The following is a 20,796-nucleotide window of genomic DNA, read 5'->3' on the forward strand; positions in this document are numbered from 1 at the left end:
TGTATTTGCGCTTGCGTTCCAAGGACTGGGGTATGGACAACAGAACGCTGCACTGGGACAAGGACATGAACGTGCTTCCTGATGCTGCTACTTGAGTGTGCAACGACAGGGGCAGGAGGCATCATCACATGCACCATGGATAGGGGATTGGCATGCATGCACAACAGCAGAAGCAATTGAGCCACCCGCAGGCACTGTTCCTGGACCCTGGGGTTTGGCCCACAAAGTCGGGTGCTTTGCTGCCATGTGCCTGACCATGCTGGTGGTGGTCAGGCTGGTAGTTTTGCCACCCCTGCGGATGCTGGCCTGGCCGGTGGTGCAAATGGCCTTTTTGGAGTTACCGGCAGAGTCTTTAAAAAATAACCAGACTCTGGAAGACCTAACAGTTGTACTGGCAACTTTCTTTGTGTTGGTGTTACGGGGAACGGTTGCCTACCTTCGGTCTATGACCACCACACTGCTGCTTCCTGCCTGTTGTGGTGCTCTTCCTCCCTCCCCTTGTGTGCTGCTCTCCTCGCTCTGCATGTCCTCCTGCCAGGTTGGGTCCGTTATATCATCCACCACCTCGTCTTCCACTTCCGCACCCTGGTCCTCCTGATTTTCTGGCAATTGTCTCATAATCGTCCAGCTCTTGTGACAGTTTCCCACCGTCTCCGAAGTGTGACTGTGGCTGCTCAAATATTTGGGCATCGCTACATGCGATCTCCTCCTTCTGCCCCGCTTCAAGTGTACCGGGCGTGAGGGCCGAATCTATAAATGGTAAAGTGAACAGCTCTTCAGTGTGTCCAAGTGTGGGATCAGTTGTCTCTGGGTACTCTGCATGGTGGGAGGAAGGAGGTTCAGGGTGAGTAATATGCGGTCCAGACTCGCAGCTACTGAGACTTGACCGTGTGGAAGACGTGGTGGCAAAGTGACTGAAAGCATTATCTGCTATCCAACAAACAACCTTTTGACACTGCTCTGGGTTCAATAGTGGTGTGCTGCGGTCCCTTAGGAATTGGGACAGGAAGGTCGAGAGAGGGGGTGGGGGGGTGTTTGTGGCACAATTTCAGCTTGCCCACGGCCTCGGCATGCACAATCACGTCCAGCTCCCTGTCCCTTGCCACGTGCCTTGCCCATTTTAAAATGAGGACAGTATCTAACACGCTCACTACAAATGGCTGAGTTTGGTGCGAAGTTATGTCATCCGTGTGACGGACAAACCACAGTTTTAAATACCTGGTCCGTAGCTAACTATTTTGAACAGCAAACCGATGTCAAAAACTTCGCTGACACACTGAAACAAATTTTTAATGGAGGTCAGAAATTGCAGTATTTTAATTTAAACTTATGTGATCCGTGTGACGGACAAATCAGTTTTAAATGGCTGGATTTTTAGCACTGTAATATAGAAAGGACCTGGCTGTATTCTGCAGTGCCAACAAGCAAATTGCGCAGAGAAACAGATTGCTTTTTAAGCAAATAATGAGGATTAAGATCCAAAGAGAAGTATTCCTTGCCCCTGAGACCTGAGCCTATGTCTAGAAATGTGTAACCACAGCAGACAGAACTGGAATGGAGCCTCTTGTGCTATATACCCTGCCTACCTATATACACTGCCTGCCTGATATCTCTGCAGATAGATAAGGACTTTGTTGAGATGGCTATGTGTCTCTACTATAGTTTAGTACACCTACACTACCTAATTAACAAGAAAATCTCTCCCTAGATCAGCAGCACCTCTCCCTACACTGCCTGATTGCAGAGTAGACTGATGAGCACAGCGGTGCCAGGTCTGATAGACCTGATGATGCTGTGCTTCCAGCCTATGTCACTGTAGTGATACAACAAACATGGATGTGGCATTACAGTGAGTGGCAGGCAATCCCTGCATGTTCACTAGCTCTGTAAAGAGCGCCAAAGATGCAGGGGGGGACCCGAGCATCAGCCCAAGGATCTCGGAAGTACTCGGCGAGCTCAGAGCATCTTGAGTACGGAGATGCTCAGGCGAGTACAGAGTACTTGCGAGTATGCTTGCTCATCACTAAACACTATGTTCAAATTGATGGGTTCATGAATAAAATGATTAAACCGATGGGATCAACGGGTTGTGCGATGTTCTGGCTTTTTACTGTCTCGTGATTAGGAAAAGCTTGGCATTTTTCTTTTGCACATGGGGGGGGAATGGACACATAAACCAAAGGCCATTATCAGATCCAGCGCAATAAGTCAATAGAATTTTTTTTTTTTCATATAAGAAAGTTTCAATGAGTCTTAATAAAGGTGCGATGACTCTTAAATTTTATTTATTAATTTATATAGCGCCATTTATTCCATGGCACTGTACATAAGGGTTTACATACCAAATACATATATCACTTACAGTAAACAAACTAACAATGATCGACTGGTATGGAAGGAAGAGGACCCTGCCCTTGCAGGCTTGCATTCTACAGGAATGGGGGAGGAGACAGTAGGTTGAGGGGTTGCAGTAGCTCCAGTGTTGGGGGTGGCAGCTAGCAAGGTCATGGCAGGCTGTAAGCTTGTTTTAAAGAGATGGGTGTTCAGGTGTGCTATCCGAAATATCCTGGTGTGGTGGATAATCGGATGTGTTAAGGCACAGAATTCCCTAAGGCGGGGGATATTCAGGAGAAATCTTGGAGGCGATTGCGTGAGGAACAAATAAGTGCGGAGGAGAGAAGGAGGTCTTGGGAGGACCGAAGGTTACGTGAGGCAATGTATTGGGAGATTAGTTCAGAGATGTACGGAGGAGAGAGGTTATGGATGGCTTTGTAAGTCAGTGTTAGTAGTTTGAACTGGATACGCTGGGGAAATGGGAGCCAGTGAAGAATTTGTAAAGGGGGTGGGGTAGCAGAGGAGTAGCAAGGTGAGAGATGGACCAATCATGCAGCATAGTTGAGGAAGGCCTGGAGGGTTGCGAGAGTGTTAGTAGGTAGGCCATAGAGGAGGATGTTGCAGTAGTCGAGGTGTGAGATGAGGGCATGCACAAGCAGTTTAGTAGATCAAGGGTTGAGGAATTGACTGATTCAGGAAATATTTTTGAGTTGGAGGTGGCGAGAGCTTGGATGTTGGGTTTTGAAGAACAGGGCAGAGTCGAGGGTTACTCTGAAGCAGCGGATTGTCGTTACAGGGGAAAGAGTGATGTCATTTATTGTGATAGAAAGATCAGTTGGGAAAGATGTGCAAGATGGGGGGGGTGGGGGGAGGAGTTCAGTTTTGTCCACATTGAGCTTGAGGAAGCGGGAGGAGGATTATGTGGATGCTAGACATGCTGGGATTCTGGACAGCAGAGAGGTGACATCTGGGCCAGAGGGGTAGATCTGGGTGTCATCCGCATACAGATGGTACTGGAAGCCATGGGATTCTATGAGCTGTCCCAGGCCAAGGGTATAGATTGAGAAGAGGTAGGGGTCCTAGGACAGAGCCTTGAGGGATTCCAATAGAGAGGGTGGGGTGAGGAGGTAGTGTAAGACCCTAAATGTGTGGTTAGAAAGGCATGAGGAGCTCCAAGATGGGGCAAGGTCTTTGATGCCAAAGGAAGAAAGGATCTGTAGTAGGAGGCAATGGTCAAATGTATTGAAAGCAGAGGACAGGTCAAGAAGAAGTACGGAGAATTGGCTCCGCTTTGGCGGTAAGCAAGTCATTGGTAATTTTTGGTAAGGACAGTTTCGGTGGAATGGTGGGAGCGGAAGCCGGATTGTCCGTTGTCGGAGAGAGTTAGATGAAAAGTGAAAGTAAATATAAGCATGAACGTGTTGCTCGAGGAGTTTGGAGGCAAATGGAAGCAGCGATATGGGGCGAAAGCTGGACAAGGCTGTTGGGTCAAGGGATGGCTTTTTGAGGATGGGCGTGATTGTGGCATGTTTAAAGGCAGCGGGGAAAGTACCAGAAGATAGTGATAGGTTGAAGAGATGGGTTAGGGATGGGATGAGTGTGGGGGTGAGGTTAGGGAGGAGATGGGATGGGGTCAAGTGCACATGTGGTGAGGTGTGATTTGGAGAGGAGATGACTAGGGTCTTTCCACGTTGGAAAGGGAGGTTATGGGGGTAGGGAAATGGTGTGGAAAACAAAGGGGTTGTGGTGGTAAGACGGCAAAAACAAGATTGACCAAGCACGGCAAGTCTTTAAAGTGTGTAGCAAATTCCTCAGCAGAGATGAGAGGTCGGAGGGGGCAGAGGAGGGAGTTAGTGTTGAATAGTTGTTTGGGGTTGTAAGCTAGGGAAGATATGAGGGTTGTGAAGTAGGCCTGTTTAGCAGAGGTGAGTGCTGATTTGAATGCAAGTGTTGCTTGTTTGAATCCAGTGAAGTCAACTTGAGTATGTGTTTTCTTCCAACACAGCTCCGCAACACTGGATGCTTGTCAAAGCTGTTCAGTGAGGTTGTTGTGCCAGGGTTGCCTATTGACTCGTTGTGCTCTGCCATGCACAAGAGGGGTGACTGAGTCAATAGCTGATGCGAGAGTGGCATTGTAGAAAGCAGTGGCGCTGTCTGTCATGGAGTGAAGATATGGATGTCAGTGGTAGAACAGAGTCTGAGATTGTGTGGGTGTCTTGATGTGCAAGGTTTCTGCGGGGGTGTGCTAGTTGCCGGACATGGGTGACAGGTGAGGAGGACCTGGATGAGAACGTGAGTAGATAGTGGTCAGAGAGGGGTAAGGCTATGTGCCCACGTTGCATTTATGAAGCAGAAAATTTCTGCTTCATAAATGCAAGTCCTCTCCCGGAAAAACGCATGCGGAATTCCGCATGCGTTTATCGTGCATTTTTCGCGCGTTTGTCACGCGTTTTCCACATGCGGAATTGCCTTGCGTTTTTTATGCATTAGACAAAGGCAATTCTGCATGCGGAAACGCAAAATTAAATGACATGCTGCGGATTTTTGAACGCAGCATAAACGCTGCGGAAAAATCCGCAGCATGGGCATTGACATTGCGGAATGCCATTGGGGACCATGGGGTGTGGATATACATGCGTTTTTCAAGCGTTTACGCTGCGGAAATTCCGCAGCATATACGCTTGAAAAATGCTACGTGGGCACACAGCCTAAGAGGGAGTATGTGAGGTTAGATAGTGGTCCTCCTCAGCGACGGACACTCTAGACCTGATCTTCATCCTTTGGACTTAGGGAGCGGAGTCGGGTGAAGTAAGCAACAAGAGTTTGGATGCTGCTGACTGGCGAGTGTCAGTGGGTATGTTGAAATTGCCCATGATTGTGGGAATGTCAGCAGAGAGAAAGTAAAGAAGCAAGGAGAATTGGTCAATAAAGGCAGTGATCGGGTCCAGAGGTCGGTATCTGACAGCCACTTGGAGGTTGGAGGGAGTGTAAATGCGGAGAGTCTACTTCAAAAGAAGGGAGAATAAGGGAGGGAAGATGAGTAGTAGGGCAAAAGGTGCAGTTGTTAGAGAGAAGACACACTCCTCCACCATGTCTGTTACCAGGGCGAGGAGTGTGGGTGAAGTGGAGGCCAGCCGTAACACAGCACAGCAGGGGAGGCTATGTCAGAGGGTGTCAGCCATGTCTCTGTGATGCCCATGAAGGAGAGATGACTAGAGTTTTAGGTCGTGGACAAAATGGAGCTTGTTGCAGACAGAGCGTGCATTCCAGAGTGCTCCAGAGAGAGGGAGCTGGGGGTGGGCGTCAGGGGGACCGGTTTTGCGTAAGAGGTTGCTGTACTTTGCAGTTTGATGCTATAGGTGGGGGAATTGGTAGCAGGTTAGCAGGTGCAAGCTGTGGGGGTCCAGGATTGGGAGAGAAGTCGCCAGCAGTGAGAAGCAGAGGGAGAGCAGGTGGGAGACTGAGTGTCCCGCTTGTTATGATTTGGTAGGATGAATCTGACGTTGAGGAGCAGATCTGTACATGAGGTTAGGTGGGGAGGGAAGGAGAGATGATTTGGTTATAGGGTGCTGGGGTTTGGGGATAGCGAAGGAGAGTGAGGATTAGTGGGGCTGAAACAGTAAGGGTATATGTAAGCATGATGAAAGTGTAAGAGAATGAGAGAGAATCTAAGTACAAATAGTAGATAGTTATCCATACCTTCTGGTCACTTCTGGCCAATATCTGGCATATTCCATTTTTAGCCCCTTAAAAAGCAACCCTTTAAAAGCCAGACCGTCTGTGCCAGACTTGGCTCCCTTGATTTATGGAGCTCTGGCCAGCACATGAGGTGGGTCAGTTGTGCAGGAGGGGAGAAGCCGCAGGGACACTGCTCACAAAAGCATGGGTGGAGTGTGTGTGTGGGGGGGTAATTAGGACACAGGCAATATGAATTCAGGAAACAGACAGCTAGGGACCAGTGTGTATTGGGATCAAAGAATTGAGGTGATGAACATGCAGATTGGAGTGAACATACCAAGGACAGATGGAATGAAATTAGCAAGGGTCAGTGGATACACAGCAGATAATGGATACAGGGAACGTACCAGGAGACAGACAGATACAGTTTGGAAAAGACAGTCAGATATGCAGCATGGTGTTATGCATCACACATTTCAGATGTGTGTATATATAAATCTATATATTAAAAATGCTGCTAGATAAACATGCAGTCACCAATCCCAAATATATTCCGCATTTTTGGCATTGAATTGAGACAAATGTGTAATTATTAGACTTTGGGACAATCCCAGGCTGCATGTTGCTCAGGCTACTGTGAGGAGCCTGTGTGGCCAAAACGTGCTCCCATGGCCTGCAGTTTTTCTGGCCTTACTTGCAATGTGCTCAATGGGTTACATCACTGGTTGGTGATTGCACTTGGGCAAATCATCAAGATCCGCTTCTGGCAGCTCCTGTGAAGTCAGTGCAGCAGAACATTCCCTAGACCAGGGTTCCCCAACTCCAGTCCTCAAGGCCCACCAACAGGTCATGTTTTCAGGATTTCCTTAGTATTACACAGGTGATAATTCCATCACCTGCACAGGCAATAATTCCATCACCTGTGCAATACTAAGGAAATCCTGAAAACATGACCTGTTGGTGGGCCTTGAGGACTGGAGTTGGGGAACCCTGCCCTAGACGACCATTAACAATCTCGGTGACAGCAGCCGAGGCATGAAGTGCGGGGAATTAAGAGAAAGTGATAAAAACCAATATAAAAATCCAAGTAAAAAAAAGATATTGATATTTATAACTCTATCCTTTGTCTCAGACCTCTTATCTGATCTGCCTTCTATCTCTCATATCTATCTCGGATGGTTGGACTGACTGTTATCTAATGTGTATGGGGGGCTTCACAGTATTTGGCCTTGTCTCTATTACAGACTTGATCACAATTGGGTGCTATCTCTGAATGTGGAGACCACCATAGATCTACAGCTTCTAGAATTACATGTGGATGTTCTCAGGCTTTTTACCAGTTTTTCGTCTTCTTGCACATTGTCTATAGCAGTGGTTTATTCACCCATGTGACGTGCAACGTGTCGTCTCCCACATGTCTGAGAAAGGGATGGAAAATAAAAGCTGAAACGTTGCGTCACTTGTGATAAAACCTCTCCTGCATTTTACCTCATTTGATTGCTGCCAATTCTCTGATATGTGGTAATCCGTCAATCTATCCATCTTAGATTGGTCATCTATTTCCATGTTTATGTATTTGAATAACAAAAAAATCAGGGATTTAAGTATAACTAATTCCAAGGAAGAACATGCAAAAAAATAGACATTTTATTATGGTCACTGCATTGTACAGGGCAGACGTGTATCAGCTATTCCTTGAACAAATGCACTATAAGATCTGAAGCTGACGGATGATTACTTTCTCTGTCCTTTCCAGTTTATTGGTTACATGGTTATTACTGACATGTACCGAGCAAACTGAACTGGGCAGGGGGAAGTCTTCCTGTGCAGTCTGGAGATTCCGAAACCTGCCCCCCACGTCTCACATCCATGGGGGCTTTAAAAAAAGAAAGTGAAGGGCATATTTACATCCTCACTATAAGCGCATGATGACATTTGTACTTAGAACCAGGCAATCTTTCAAATTTGAGACCAATGTAAACTTTGCAATAAGTTTTGGAAGTTTTAGATCCAGCAAGCTGATAACGTGATAAATTTTGTCCACTGCACTTGGCAAATGTAAGGTTCTTGTCATCTGTCAATCTGCACTGATGAGTTACCAGAGCTGGAAACTGATAGAACCTGACAGCTGATACCTCCAGTGTGTAATACATGCTGCCCGTGGATGTGTGATCTCAGCCAGGGATTTTTGTATTCCTGTCTCTTTAAAATGTTGCAACATTTCAGACCTTAATGGGACTTTGTCAGCACAGAATGACTGTTCAAAGCCCAACTGCTTGGTGCTTCACGGCGCCAATCATTTATCTAAACCTTCCCACCTGCTTGTTTTCCCTCTCTCCACCACCGCCTTTATTTAATTGACCGCTTTGGCTTCATATAGCCAAGAATGGGCAGAGATAGATGGAAACCAAGCAGGTGGGAAAGTATATTTAAATGATTAGCCCTGTCGTGAAGCACGGAGTGCCAGTACTTAGAACAGTCACACCATTCTGACAGTCCCTTTTTAAAAGCCACTGTTGACCTAGATGTGCTGCCAATCCAGGTGTTGGGAGTAAAAAGATGTTGGGGACCCACCTATCATACCACTTGAAAAGCTTCTAGGGACCAAGCTGGGCTGTAGACTAATTGGACAGGCTGGTCCCTGGCATCTTCTTCCCGCCACCTACCCTGGATTGACAGGGCTCTCACTATACGCATATATCAGCAGTCGCTGGCAGCAGGTAGGAAGAAGCTGCTAGGGACTCATCGAGTAATAACTGCAGCTCGGTTCCCAGTCACTTTTAATCTTCAGAATGATCTATGGCTGGGATCATACATCCATGGGCAGCATGTGTCAGACACTAGCAGGATCAGCTGTCAGGATCACTTTAAATTTGGCTTTATCTCTCTGCTCCAGTGCTTTACCGCACATGAAATCTAGAACTCTGGACAACGGTAACGCACAACACTTCACCGGCACTCATGGAATTCCCATCTGCAAAAGTAGACATTTTCTAATTAAAATTGGATATTAGCTCTAAATATAGTAATTGTGGAGCTGATGTAGGATACTGATCAACACACACACACACACACACACACACACACACACACACACACACACACACACACACACACACACACACACACACACACACACACACACACACACACACACACACACACACACACACACACGTCCAGCCTCCAACTACGGTTCTATTGTCCTTACCAAACCACTGATTCTGGCACACCAAAAGGGCATGCTAAGAGGTTTGAGACCACTATGTTCAGGAATGGAGTTATTGCCTTAGAGATATTCTTCTACTAGCAGACCTCTGTAAAAATAAAATGGCAAATTAGTATGGCAAAATCTTCAAAAACATTTAGTTATGAAATACTTAAACAAGGTTCTATGAGAAAGTGAAGAAATCCTGCAAGAGCCGCATCCTGGGTCAGAGCATAATGGTCATCAGACTCCATAAGGGTGAGGGGTGTAAAGATGATGGCTCTGTAGCTTCACAGGTAGATGGACATTTTCCAGATTTCTCGTTCATCAGTTTCAGGGTGACATTTTTACCGGATTTAAAAGAAAATATTTATTAGAAATTGAAACACTAGGCAAAAAAATGAGCTTTATCCTCAATAATGGACTTAAATTATAAAGTAATGATCATTTTAATTTCATAAATCAATAGTACACATGAAAATAACCTTTCATGTCTTATAAAAACTTGCTTCTCTGCCGAAATTGATCAGTCAAAATCAAAATTCTCAGTTCTGAGGTAAAATGTGTATTGAGTGAAGACCATTTTCCCATTACTGAGATAGGAGATGGCAGCTGCTAAGGATAAAATTCTATGTACATGGAGGAGGAAGGGGCTAAAGGCAAAGCTCCTCCCCCTGTTATCTAGATGGGAGATGGCAGCTGCTACTGATAAAACCTAATCTCAGTAATGGGAAATTTTATCCTCACTGAATACAGATGTAATGAGAATTTTGATTACCAATTTTGGCAGAGCAAAGCAAATTTTTCTAATATTACAATGTTGCTTATTTTCATATGTAATATATACAGATATATATATATTTTTTTAGGGCAATCACTGACGTGCTGCCCTCTCACTTAACACTATACTTAATTTAATCATAAAAATTTTACAATAAGTTTACTTTAATATTATAATTGGTTATCTATGGCTTTATTATACTGCATAACAGGAATATAAATTTAGGTACAGGCCTGTGTCATTATAGCGTTCTGTGACCGGGCTCACATACCTTTTTGGTTTTGTGCAAGTAGAATTTGACCCGACGTCCCTTGACCCATCTTGATGGCTGAGATAATGTTCTCGATCTCCTGGGCTCGGAAAGCCGCCTGTCTCCTGGAAACTGATGATTCTGCTGCTTAAATCAGAGAAATTCAATATTACCCCAGAGGAAAACTTGAAATACATCTAATTGGTTATGCAACAGTATGAACATAAATGTATATAAATAAAAAAATTCAAGAACTAATAAAAATCTCTGCCCAGTATAGTGTTACTAGAAAAAGGATTGATCATTGTGCAGACATATGGCAAGAGGCCCCTAAAGCCATTAGAAGTAAAACCAATGGAAATGTAATGGAGCCAATCCTCAATCACGTTCACCAAAACCCTCAGTTAGTTGGGTTCTGATCCTAGAAATTAAATGGTGGTTATGGGTCGAACTTTGGGTTCAGGCTGAGAATCTACACAGATTTTCATATTGAAAAAAAAATTGTGCTATAAAGCTGCTAATATAACAAATGGTAAAGGACATTCACATTACTTGGTTCATGTCCATTTCAGTTTCTGTACAGGGCCAGCACATACCAAACCTGCCCACACCTCTCATCCATGGTCTTTAAAAACAATGCATATTTACACCCTTGATAAAATACCATGAAAATTGCACTTAGGACTAGCTGTAATCTTTCAATTTAGAAGCCGATACAAATTAATAAATATCCTGCAAGATTTTGAGCTCCCTGCATTTTTACCTCATGAGACTTAAACCGTTTCCATTTCAGATCCCAAATCAAGGTTGGCGTTGTCTGACAAAATCAGCTGTGCACCACTGGAGCTTGAAACTGCTTCCTCTGAGGCATCGCCTATGATGATGCACTCGATGTCCCCTTGGTTCTCGACCACAATGTATTCATCTTCTCCTTCGATGATGATGAACTCGCTCTCAAAATGTTCCATCTCGACGTTGTCTACAACAATCTCATGGGAATGTTCAGGCATGTAATCTACTCCCCATGGAATGTCAAGATAGTTCATGACTAGGTTTACTGGACTCCTGGTGGTGGAGTCTTCAGAAAGCAGGCCATGGAATAAGTCGTGTGCATTGGTGGAAAATTTGGTCCAGTGTCCTGGAGGTGCAGTGTAGCTTTGGAAATGTTGCCAGTGGATAAATTCTTGGAACAGAGGATCATCTTTTACTGCGCTCTCCCATGGAAAATATCCAGTAAATGAAACAAAAAGTAGTACACCAAAGGCCCACGTGTCAATGCTGGGCCTCAAAACTAGAGCTTCATGGCGTTGCAATTGACAGAGCTCTGGGGACATGAAGGGGATTCTGGGTGACATTGATGGTATGAGGGTACCGATGGGTTGTGTTAATCCGAAATCACTCAGCTTAACGTGGAAGCAGTCTTTGTCCATGAGTAGCACATTGTCTGGTTTTATGTCTCTGTGCACCAGTGCTTGATCGTGCATATATTCTAGCGCTCTGCTCAACTGTAGTGCACAACGCTTGACTATCGCTTCGGGAATTCCAACCTGGAAAAGTAGAGGAAACCATTAAATTCATGCTCACTTGTGTATCTTATTAAAAAAATGTGGTTCTTTATTTCCATGTTTTCCTATTAGTTTCACCACTTTATAGGTATTGGTAATACATGTTCCCCGTGTGTAATAAAATACTTCTTGTTGGCAATGTTCTACTGTTTCTAGCACAGCTGGACCCTCTCCTTTTGAGTCTTGTGACTACAGCTCTGACTGGTGGAAGTCACTGCTAACAATCGCTGTCTTGATGCAAGTCTGGGAGCCCTGTTTTGAATCTCCTAGACTTGCATGGAGAATGGACTTCAGGTCCGCCCTGCAAACACTGGCGTGATCCGAGAAGTCGCAACATTGGTTACATGGTGCAGAAAAGGATCAGAACGGCACTGGGAATAGCAGAAGATGGTGACTGGTAAATATTTTGGTACAGAGAACCTGCATTACTGCTAACTATCCAGCAGTGAACTAAAGGAAATAACCTACTGATAATTTAATCTAGCCTATTTCTAGTCTATACAAAATCACTAAAACTAATGTGCCGAAAGGGGCAAGTAAAAAGTCTTGAGAGAACTAGTGAGCCTCAGGAGGGAGAACACTTTTGTAGTACAGAGCTTTAAAAAAGATGCTGCTCCTGACCTCACTTCGTTAGAACGTCTTAAAAATAAATATGCCCAAAATATTATATAGTTTAAATATATAAAAACGTTCTGTAAGTCAGAGATACTTACACCGGGTTCTATGAGCGAGTGAAGTGTTCCTGCAGGGGCCAATTCTTGGTTCAGGACGTAGTAGTCATCCGAGTCCACGTAGATGGGGTGGGTGGAGATGATCCCTTCGTGGCCTGATAGGTGAATGGACACACAAAGCTCCTGGAGGAAATGTTCATGCTTTGTCTGTGTCTTCTTCATCAGCTTAAGGGCCACATTGTTTCCTTAATTAAAAGATAAATTATTTAAATTAAAATATCAAAGCAAATACTTTGCAGAAAATGGACCTCACTTTAAATATTGGCTTTAACCCCTTAACGCCATATGAGGTGTGTATTCATCAAGAGCTAAGGTCCTTTATTGCTCCCTGATGGATATATCCATCGTGCTGATCGCACTGGTACAGAAGCTTCTTCCTGTGACTAATATATAGAGCAGCCCGGATCCAGTATTAGCAGATTAACCCCTCATATACAGCTGTTGGGTTGACCTTTCTTTTTTCCCTTTAACTCGTGTGCCTCTGGTACACCCATCAGTAACCCTGCAGTACGATCACTGATACTGATGGATTGCTATTTTATATTGTCACGTCCACTAACTAGAGCACTAATTTTCATCCCACACCATTAATGTTGCCAAAATTTTTTAAAAAAAGGTCTCAAACTGAATGGTTAATTTTGCCAAACAAACATTGCCTACATGATTTAAATTTTTGTTTAAAACAATGGTACCAATAAATCATACAGGTTATAAAAAAACAAATCCTCATACAGCTGTATAGAACCTAATGGCTCTCAGAACCTTATGCGAATATTAAAGGACTCCTTTTTCTAAAGGGGTTTTCTGGTCTCCAATATCTGCAGTAACTGACTGCAGACTTGTGAATCCTTCCAGCACACACACTGTGCGGATTCGACTGTGTCCACTGGGAACTGTGGTCATGTATGCGATGGGCATACTACCAGGGCAGAGCTCGTCTAGTGGGCACGGCCTTGTGTAAGGTCCCGTCCACTAGACTGGTTCTGGCCAGGAATATTCATACTTTACTGCGGAGACAGAGGAATCCTCAGTGCGTGTGCTGGAAGGATTCACAAGTCTGCAGTCACACAGACTGTAGACGTTCTAGACCGGACAACCCCCTTTTTTTTATTTTTTTTCCTCTTTCAAAAGTAGTAAAGTATATGAAGGGGGGGAAAGTTATGGTGTCCTTTTGTATAATAGTTTTATAGTATGGATCAATATAACTAGTGATGACATTTATTTCTTAACTTATTGTATCGTATGAAGCAAAAACCTCAAAATAAAATAAAACAAAAGCAGAATTGCTGGATTATTAATGCACACCCCCCCCACCAAAAAATAAAAATGGTACCAGTAGAAACTGCAATTTACAGAAACCAGTGATTAAAAATTTGTTTCTACCAGAAATTGGCGCTACTGAACTAAATCCAGTCTTGCAAAAATAAGCCCCTAATGCAAAATGTCAATGTTCAGTTTGGGTTGAATGGCCCATTGCCACAATTTATTAAATGTATACATTTTATCACATTTACCTCACTGATATAGAAGTCAAATATATATATTTGTGATATGTCCTTGTATTACATCTTTATCATACGGTCTTAGCTTTAGTGCAATAAACACTCCCATTAACAGATGTTCAGAATAACTTCAAATTAAGATACAAATGTCATAAACCTTTTTTTCCCCTGTAAAATGTGTTTAAATTTTCCACTCAAATATTAAATATTTCAATTTAAGGACCATTAGTGGCTTAAATATCTAAATGCATTTAGTTTAAAATGGAAGGTATTGCTTTTAGAAACTAAAACACCCGTAACATTTCATGTAACTCCTGTAACATTTCATGTTTGTTTTTAAAAAAAATAAAATAAATTGTACTGATCTATTATAGCATGGGATCTTGGCTTCAACCAGTAAAAACAAAACCTAATTTTTGTCTTTTCTGGGGTGTATTTTTGATAACTCAGATTAAAACATTTTAACTATTAAAATGATAACCGCACTTTCACCACGTAAGTTAAAAATATATATTAAGACCTATACATTAGATTTCATGATAGAAACAGATATGTTTTATAAATAAACAAAAAAAAAAAAGCCTTCATACAAGCATATTGCCCAAAAAATAAACACTATGGCTCCTGGAATGGCAAAGAAAAACAAAAGCAAATTTCTGTCCTAAAGGGGCTGAAAGGTTCTAAAGTGTTAGGGGTTTTGGTCATCGTGGGTTTGGTGACAGTAGCAACAGTTATAATAAGTTCATATAACCTTTTTATATGATGTATTTTTTACGTTAAAAAGGATTGTCTACTTATAATATACAATTGTATATAATTTAGTAGAGAACCCTTTATAAATATGGGTAAATCTAATCAAAATGGTCCGGCGATGTGAGGATATCCCATTACTGAAGTTTGATACATGTAAGATCTCTAATCACAGCGGACCTTCAGACTTTGCTGCTCTTGGAAGATTTGTGGGTTTAATGTTATATAATGGGATTTGAACTTGCTACAAAACAGTAATTTCTGAGAATTATGACTAATTCACACTTGTAATGTTTGGACTTACCGGTCTTCTTCTCAGTAGCCATGACCACTCTGCCGTAGGTTCCGCTGCCCAGAGTCTTCAAAAAAGTGAAATCCTTCTCACTAGTGTGGGTGAGCTCAAAGGTATAAACTGCATCCATTGTAGTTTATGACGAAACAAAGATACAGTTGTGTTTTCTCAAGTAATTTATATCTGACGTATCACAAGAGCTGCAATGTCACAAACGAGTGAAGTCGCTTCTCTAGGAGTTGAGTGCAAAGAAGACCTTGTAGTAAAGATCCAAATCACAAATGACTGCAAAGATCCACCAGTCTTATATGGACACCATGGCCATGAGATTGAGGTTCCTCCTCCTTCCATAGACAATGATGTGTTGTAGGTGAGATCTTAATTTCCATATGACTAGACTGTTATAACAAGTCTATTGTGAGTGGAAAGTACAAAACCAGCTCAGGTATAAAGGACTTCTGGGTGGAGGCCATGCTTGATTTTTCCAGTATTTGTCATTTGTTGAATTCATCTAAATGGTTTACTTTAGTGTCATTTGTCATGTAAAGACCATGTGTGAAAAGAGCCTAAACCTCCTTACTCTATAGATAAAAGAACATGGTGTCTTGTTATGCACAGAATGTAGATTACCTCAGTGTTGCCTAATCTTTCCAAGAATTTGCATCCTGCCTTTAAAACAATAATCAAAAAGTTGTATATACCCCAAAATGGCACCAATGAAAATAAATCCACTGATCTTGGAAAAAAAATAAAAGCTGTGGTGTCCACAGGGGACATTACTTGTTATGGGGCATTATAACTTTATAAGTACTTGTGTCTTAGTGCCACCAATAAAGTAATAATGAGGGGCACTTAGCCCAATTAGAACCTTAAAAGGGTACAGATGGGGCTTCCAAGATATCTAGGCATAGCATGTCTCGTGACCATCTCTGAGCTGATTGTCGTTCACAAAGCAAGACCTTGTTGGGTTCCCCTGGTCTAGATATTATTCTGTGCATTACCAAAGAATCAGTCTGGGCTCCCGGTTTAGTTTGCTACAATGTGAGTGCAGCTGCTGTATATAGTGCCTAGGATATTGTCTAGTCAGATATAATCGTATCCTCTTCTCAGTGGTCTTTCATTTTCACAAGTAATCATTGACATCAGGTTAAGAACCGAATCCTAAACTACATTTTACCTTAGGGTTTTTTTAAAATGCTTAAATCATAGCTGTGGAATTTACTAATCTCAAATTGTTGGTGATGGGTGTGTGTGCTTTCTTGAAGCCTTTTCTATTCGTAAAATATCAGATAAGAAAATGGCTGGACCCCAAGTGTTGGGTGGGACCAATAGTCCAGTAGAACTGTCCAACACTTGATGTACGAGGGTCCTTCCATTCAATACTACTTGTAGTAATTACACATCTAATGCAAATAGGTTACCATGATTAACGGACTAAAAAGTAATCTCTTTATGATTATTTCCCCCCTATAAAGTTTAAACTCTACTTGGAAGATGAGAATTGAATTACCTTGGTGGCTAAAACTGCGCATAGGAAACTCAGGTCTGCTTGAATGGAGCTGTAGTGGGCATCGGCGACCACCACTCCTATACACAGTGAATAGAGCAGTGTTCACACAGAGGAGTGGATCTGACAAGATCTTGTTGATTTTACTAGGTAATTTGGTGAAGCCTAAATTGACCATGAATCAAATGTTTCTACTTTTGGTTATTTTGTTTTACATCTACAGATGTTCAAATAAAACTATACACATTTCACCATTCACTTGTCACAATACCTCTCCTGTGTCCACAGTTTGCCTTCTAATTTTATACGCCTTTCTTTCATAATTTCGGGCCTCTTCTCTCTAGAATAGAACTTCCTAGTTCCTACCATGACTAGGCCTGGGCGTCTATGCACTTCATGCTAATGCATATGTCATGACTTTACGATTCATGGTGATTTCAGAGGCCAGGTCATGACTGGAAGTTCTGTTCTATAGTGAAGAGACTGGAGATAAACGTAGAAACAAAGGAATGTAGAGTTGGAAGGGACCTCCAGGGTCTTCTAGTCCAACCCCCTTCTCAATGCAGGATTCACTAAACCATCTCAGATGTCTGTCCAGCCTCTGTTTGAAGACTTCCATTGAAAAACTCGCCACCTTTCGTGGCAGCCTGTTCCACTCATTGATCACCCTCACTGTCAATTAGTTTTTTTTCTATTATCTAACATGTATCTTCTCCCATAAAGTTTCATCCTGTTCCTTCTAGTCTGTCTTTGTGCAAATGAGAATAAAGCTGATCCCTCTACAGTATAACAGCCCTTGAGATATTTGTAGACCGCTATTATGTCTCCTCTCCGTATTCTCTCTGTGGAGAGCGACTGCCGAAGAATTTCCTATGACCGTGCAGTGGAGGCAGCAGGGGCTATCCGGACAGGTGAGTATTGGTGTGTGTTTAAACCTTTTGCTAGCCTTTTATGGTTCTGCAAACTGTTGGGCACAGCTGGCCGTGATTTTAATGAAATTAAAAATTGTGTCCAAGTAAATTTTGCTGATCTCTGCACCTGCTGAATACTGCCCCACTTGGGTACAGAAGCTTTGGACCCCATTCTTGAAATCTGTTGGGATCCTAGTGGACAAACCTCCAACGTTCATACGTTTACCATTCATTCTGTAACAGCGATGAGCGGTTTTTATGGAACTAACCCACTTTAGTTAGAGATGAGATTATCCCCAAAATAGTGTGCAAACTTGTAAATTTATCTGTGATGTGATTCGGGCCGTGTTCACTCATGAAAGGTTTGACAAGTATTTTGCCTCTGATTTGGCTTACAAATACTGATGTAAAATACTGAACGTGTGAACGTGGCCTTAAATTAATAATTGGTGACAGATATGGTCATGAATTAGTTGCGCGTGCTCGGTCCTGCCTCAGTTTCACAAGCTCCAACAACTATTCAAAAAGTGGGCTGTTTGTGGCATAAAAATAAATAGCTGTGGTTTTTTGTACAAGGAATAAAGTCCATTTCCTCCTGGCAGCGGGGTTCTCGGTGCAGATACTGGGCAGCTTCGGGATGCTATTAACCTGCACACTAAATTTCAAGGTATTGGCGTGTTTTTTTGTTTTTTTACTTGGCAGGTTTTTCTGTGCTTTTTGAACACAGCATTTACCGGTTTTGCAAAAGCAGCGATACCAAATGCAATATTTTTTTGGGGTCTGTAAAATATAAAAATTTGAATCGCGCCCCACCTCACTCCATTAAATCTAAGGGACTAAACTTTTTTTTAGAAAACGTTCAAACACTTAAAACTACAACTGTAACCTAAAGACTGTCTGTAGCTATCAAACTATATTTGGTTCTGTAGATTCTTTAGCAAGATAAAAAACAAACACAAAATTGCCGTAGTTGCACTTGAATAACAGGTACATACAAAATATATGTCTTATCTTCACAACGGAGTCACGTGCAAGTCAGATGCGGTGTCCTGGCAACTGTCCACTATAATACTGTCATACTGCAGTGCATAGCAAACGCTACAGATCGCGGTCTCCTATGAAGTTCACCTGATGCTGCTGTTGGCGAACAATAAAAAAAGGTTTAGGAAGGATTCTAGTTCCCCTTACAAATCATACTAATATAGGCTGAACCCAACTATATTGCCAGGTTCAGCCGATGGTCTGTGTATGAGGGCGCTGATTGTTGCTTTTTCAGAGCATACTGGCCAAGCGAGCGCTCCTGTGTATGGGAGAGTCGGATGAGATGGCTACTGGCCAAAAGTTCTGCCAAAAGTCCGCTAATGTGTGTGGCCAGCCTTTGTCTTTTTATTCCTCTTTCCCAACAAATCTATGGTGACAGAATTTGATTGATCACCCGACTTAGCAGATATTTAGAGGTACTCAAACAAATTTGTCCCATCTTAATGTTGACTTAAAACCACAACTAGAGAGAGCCAAAGTGTGGTTGTGAAAAGGGCCCCAAATTTACATGACATTCTGGTGTGAAGCGAGATTTTTCAGGGATGATTTTGCTACTCCGGTGGACAGTTTCCAATCATCCAACAGGGATGTACAAATATGGAAAGTCTTGTGTAGGCATGTGGGAAAACCAAGGAGTCCTTAAAAGTCCTCCACTAACGTTGAAGGGGAGAGAACATTATTTGAAATTTGTCGTTTGTAGTGCAAGAAATTTTGTCCTAGTAAAGGGATTCATATAGTAGAGAAGGGTGAATTTTGGTCACATCTAATTGTACAAAAGATTTGGAATCCCCCATAATTTTTATGGTCAGCCAGCCATTCATTTTGTTCCTTCAGGTTATGTGCACACGTTGAGTTTTTAGTATTTTTTTTTTTTTACATCAATATTTGTAAGTTAAAACTAGGAGTGGAACAGAGAAACACGTGCTCCACTTCTGCATTTTTTTTATACCCAAGATTCATAGTTTTGGCTTAGAAATACTAAGGTCAAAACCTTACCAAATGGGCCACGTGCACACATTGACTACGGTTGCAGGAATGCGTTTAACAGATCTATTATTTTGTTTATCTATACTACCATTGGCCATCTCTGTACCCAGCTCCCCACTATTGATCCTCATAAGATTTACAATCTTCATTCCAGCTTGATTTCCGTTCATTAGGCCCCATGCCGTAATAAGCGGCACAATGCATGCTGGAGACGTGCAGCATGCTCTGTGTCCACAAGCATTGGAAGGTACGTCAGTGACATGCGTGGTGCCATACATGATGCTAGGAGGTCTACAGACTGGAAGACTCATCCAGAAGCAAGAGGAATAAAAAATAAAACCATTTGGAGAGCTATTGGTGGTGCTTCCATTACAGAGGATGAAGATGTTGAGGGTAGAAATTTGATTTACAAAAAATGCATTGTAATCTGCTAGACTGAATTTTTTTAAATGTTTGTTCACCTCTACTATATAGGGAAAACAAAAATGCAGCTACACGTTAAAATAGGTGATAGTGTGAGGAACATCTCTTTGGGTGAGGACCACTAACCATTGGCTGTACAATTTATTAATCATAATGTAAGGGCATCCAGACTGCGGTGTGGGGGCCACATGCCAGCTTCTGGTATCCAGAAGAGTGGGTGACATGGGCAGACTCCCATTATAGAAAGAGGCGCTGCAGATTTATACTTGGGAATGTAACTTGATATAACGAGATGAACAATTGAGATCAGTTTCATATTGTGCGTGATCACTGCTTGTGGATGGATTATGGGCAGGAGTGGTTGGCGTGGCATGAGAGCACCTGCTAGAACCTCTTTCTTCCATTTTTTTAACTTCTGTTTTTTTGCAAGTTCATTTCTTCCGCTCATCTTAAAAGAAAGGGAATACATTATCCATTGACCTGCACATATAAGGGCTTTGATTTTTATGGGATGAGCTGTAGATTTGAATGAAACCATTCACCTGATCATATATTGCACTGAGAATGGGCAAAACAAATTCAAGTAAGGTGGTGAAAACTGGTTTGGGGATTGTGCTTGATACCTTCATTGTTGCACAATAATGGTCAGATAAGATGATTCTCCAGGTTAGTGCAATAACTGGTTTTGTATAGTGTTGTGGGTTATTTTTTTTTGCTTTTAGGTTTCTTTTTTACCACTTTTTTTCTTAGAGTTCATGTCCCCAGGTTCAGACCTATTTTTCCACTGATAAAGCTGAATTTTTTTTTTTTTTCCTAAGCTGAGCAGACTCTCCCTA

The 20,796-nt window shown here is 42.4% G+C and overlaps 3 protein-coding genes across 6 annotated transcripts in view; 1 reads left to right on the top strand and 2 right to left on the bottom strand.

Annotated features, from left to right (window-relative positions):
• LOC141257831 (serine/threonine-protein kinase SBK1-like) overlaps nt 1–10,869 on the bottom strand; it is a 45,387-nt gene extending 34,518 nt beyond the window's left edge. Inside the window, exons 1-2 of the mRNA XM_073672845.1 lie at nt 10,848–10,869; nt 10,273–10,398 (exon numbers count right to left, since the gene is read on the bottom strand). Of these exons, the coding sequence (XP_073528946.1) occupies nt 10,273–10,398; nt 10,848–10,869 (148 nt within the window). The remainder of the gene's footprint in view (nt 1–10,272; nt 10,399–10,847) is intronic.
• The window catches only part of LOC141258878 (protein eva-1 homolog C-like), a 723,187-nt gene that overhangs the window by 345,319 nt on the left and 357,072 nt on the right, over nt 1–20,796 (top strand). The window lies entirely within an intron of this gene.
• LOC141257832 (serine/threonine-protein kinase SBK1-like) lies at nt 11,025–15,221 on the bottom strand. Its single transcript, XM_073672847.1, has 3 exons — nt 15,104–15,221; nt 12,530–12,732; nt 11,025–11,798 (listed from the first exon to the last, which is right to left on the bottom strand). Exons 1-3 carry the CDS (start codon nt 15,219–15,221, stop codon nt 11,025–11,027), a joined length of 1,095 nt encoding a protein of 364 aa, XP_073528948.1.

The sequence above is a fragment of the Phyllobates terribilis genome, unplaced genomic scaffold (assembly GCF_046119375.1).
Source record: "Phyllobates terribilis strain yellow unplaced genomic scaffold, ASM4611937v1 Scaffold_3__8_contigs__length_932513732, whole genome shotgun sequence".
NCBI lineage: Eukaryota > Metazoa > Chordata > Amphibia > Anura > Dendrobatidae > Phyllobates > Phyllobates terribilis.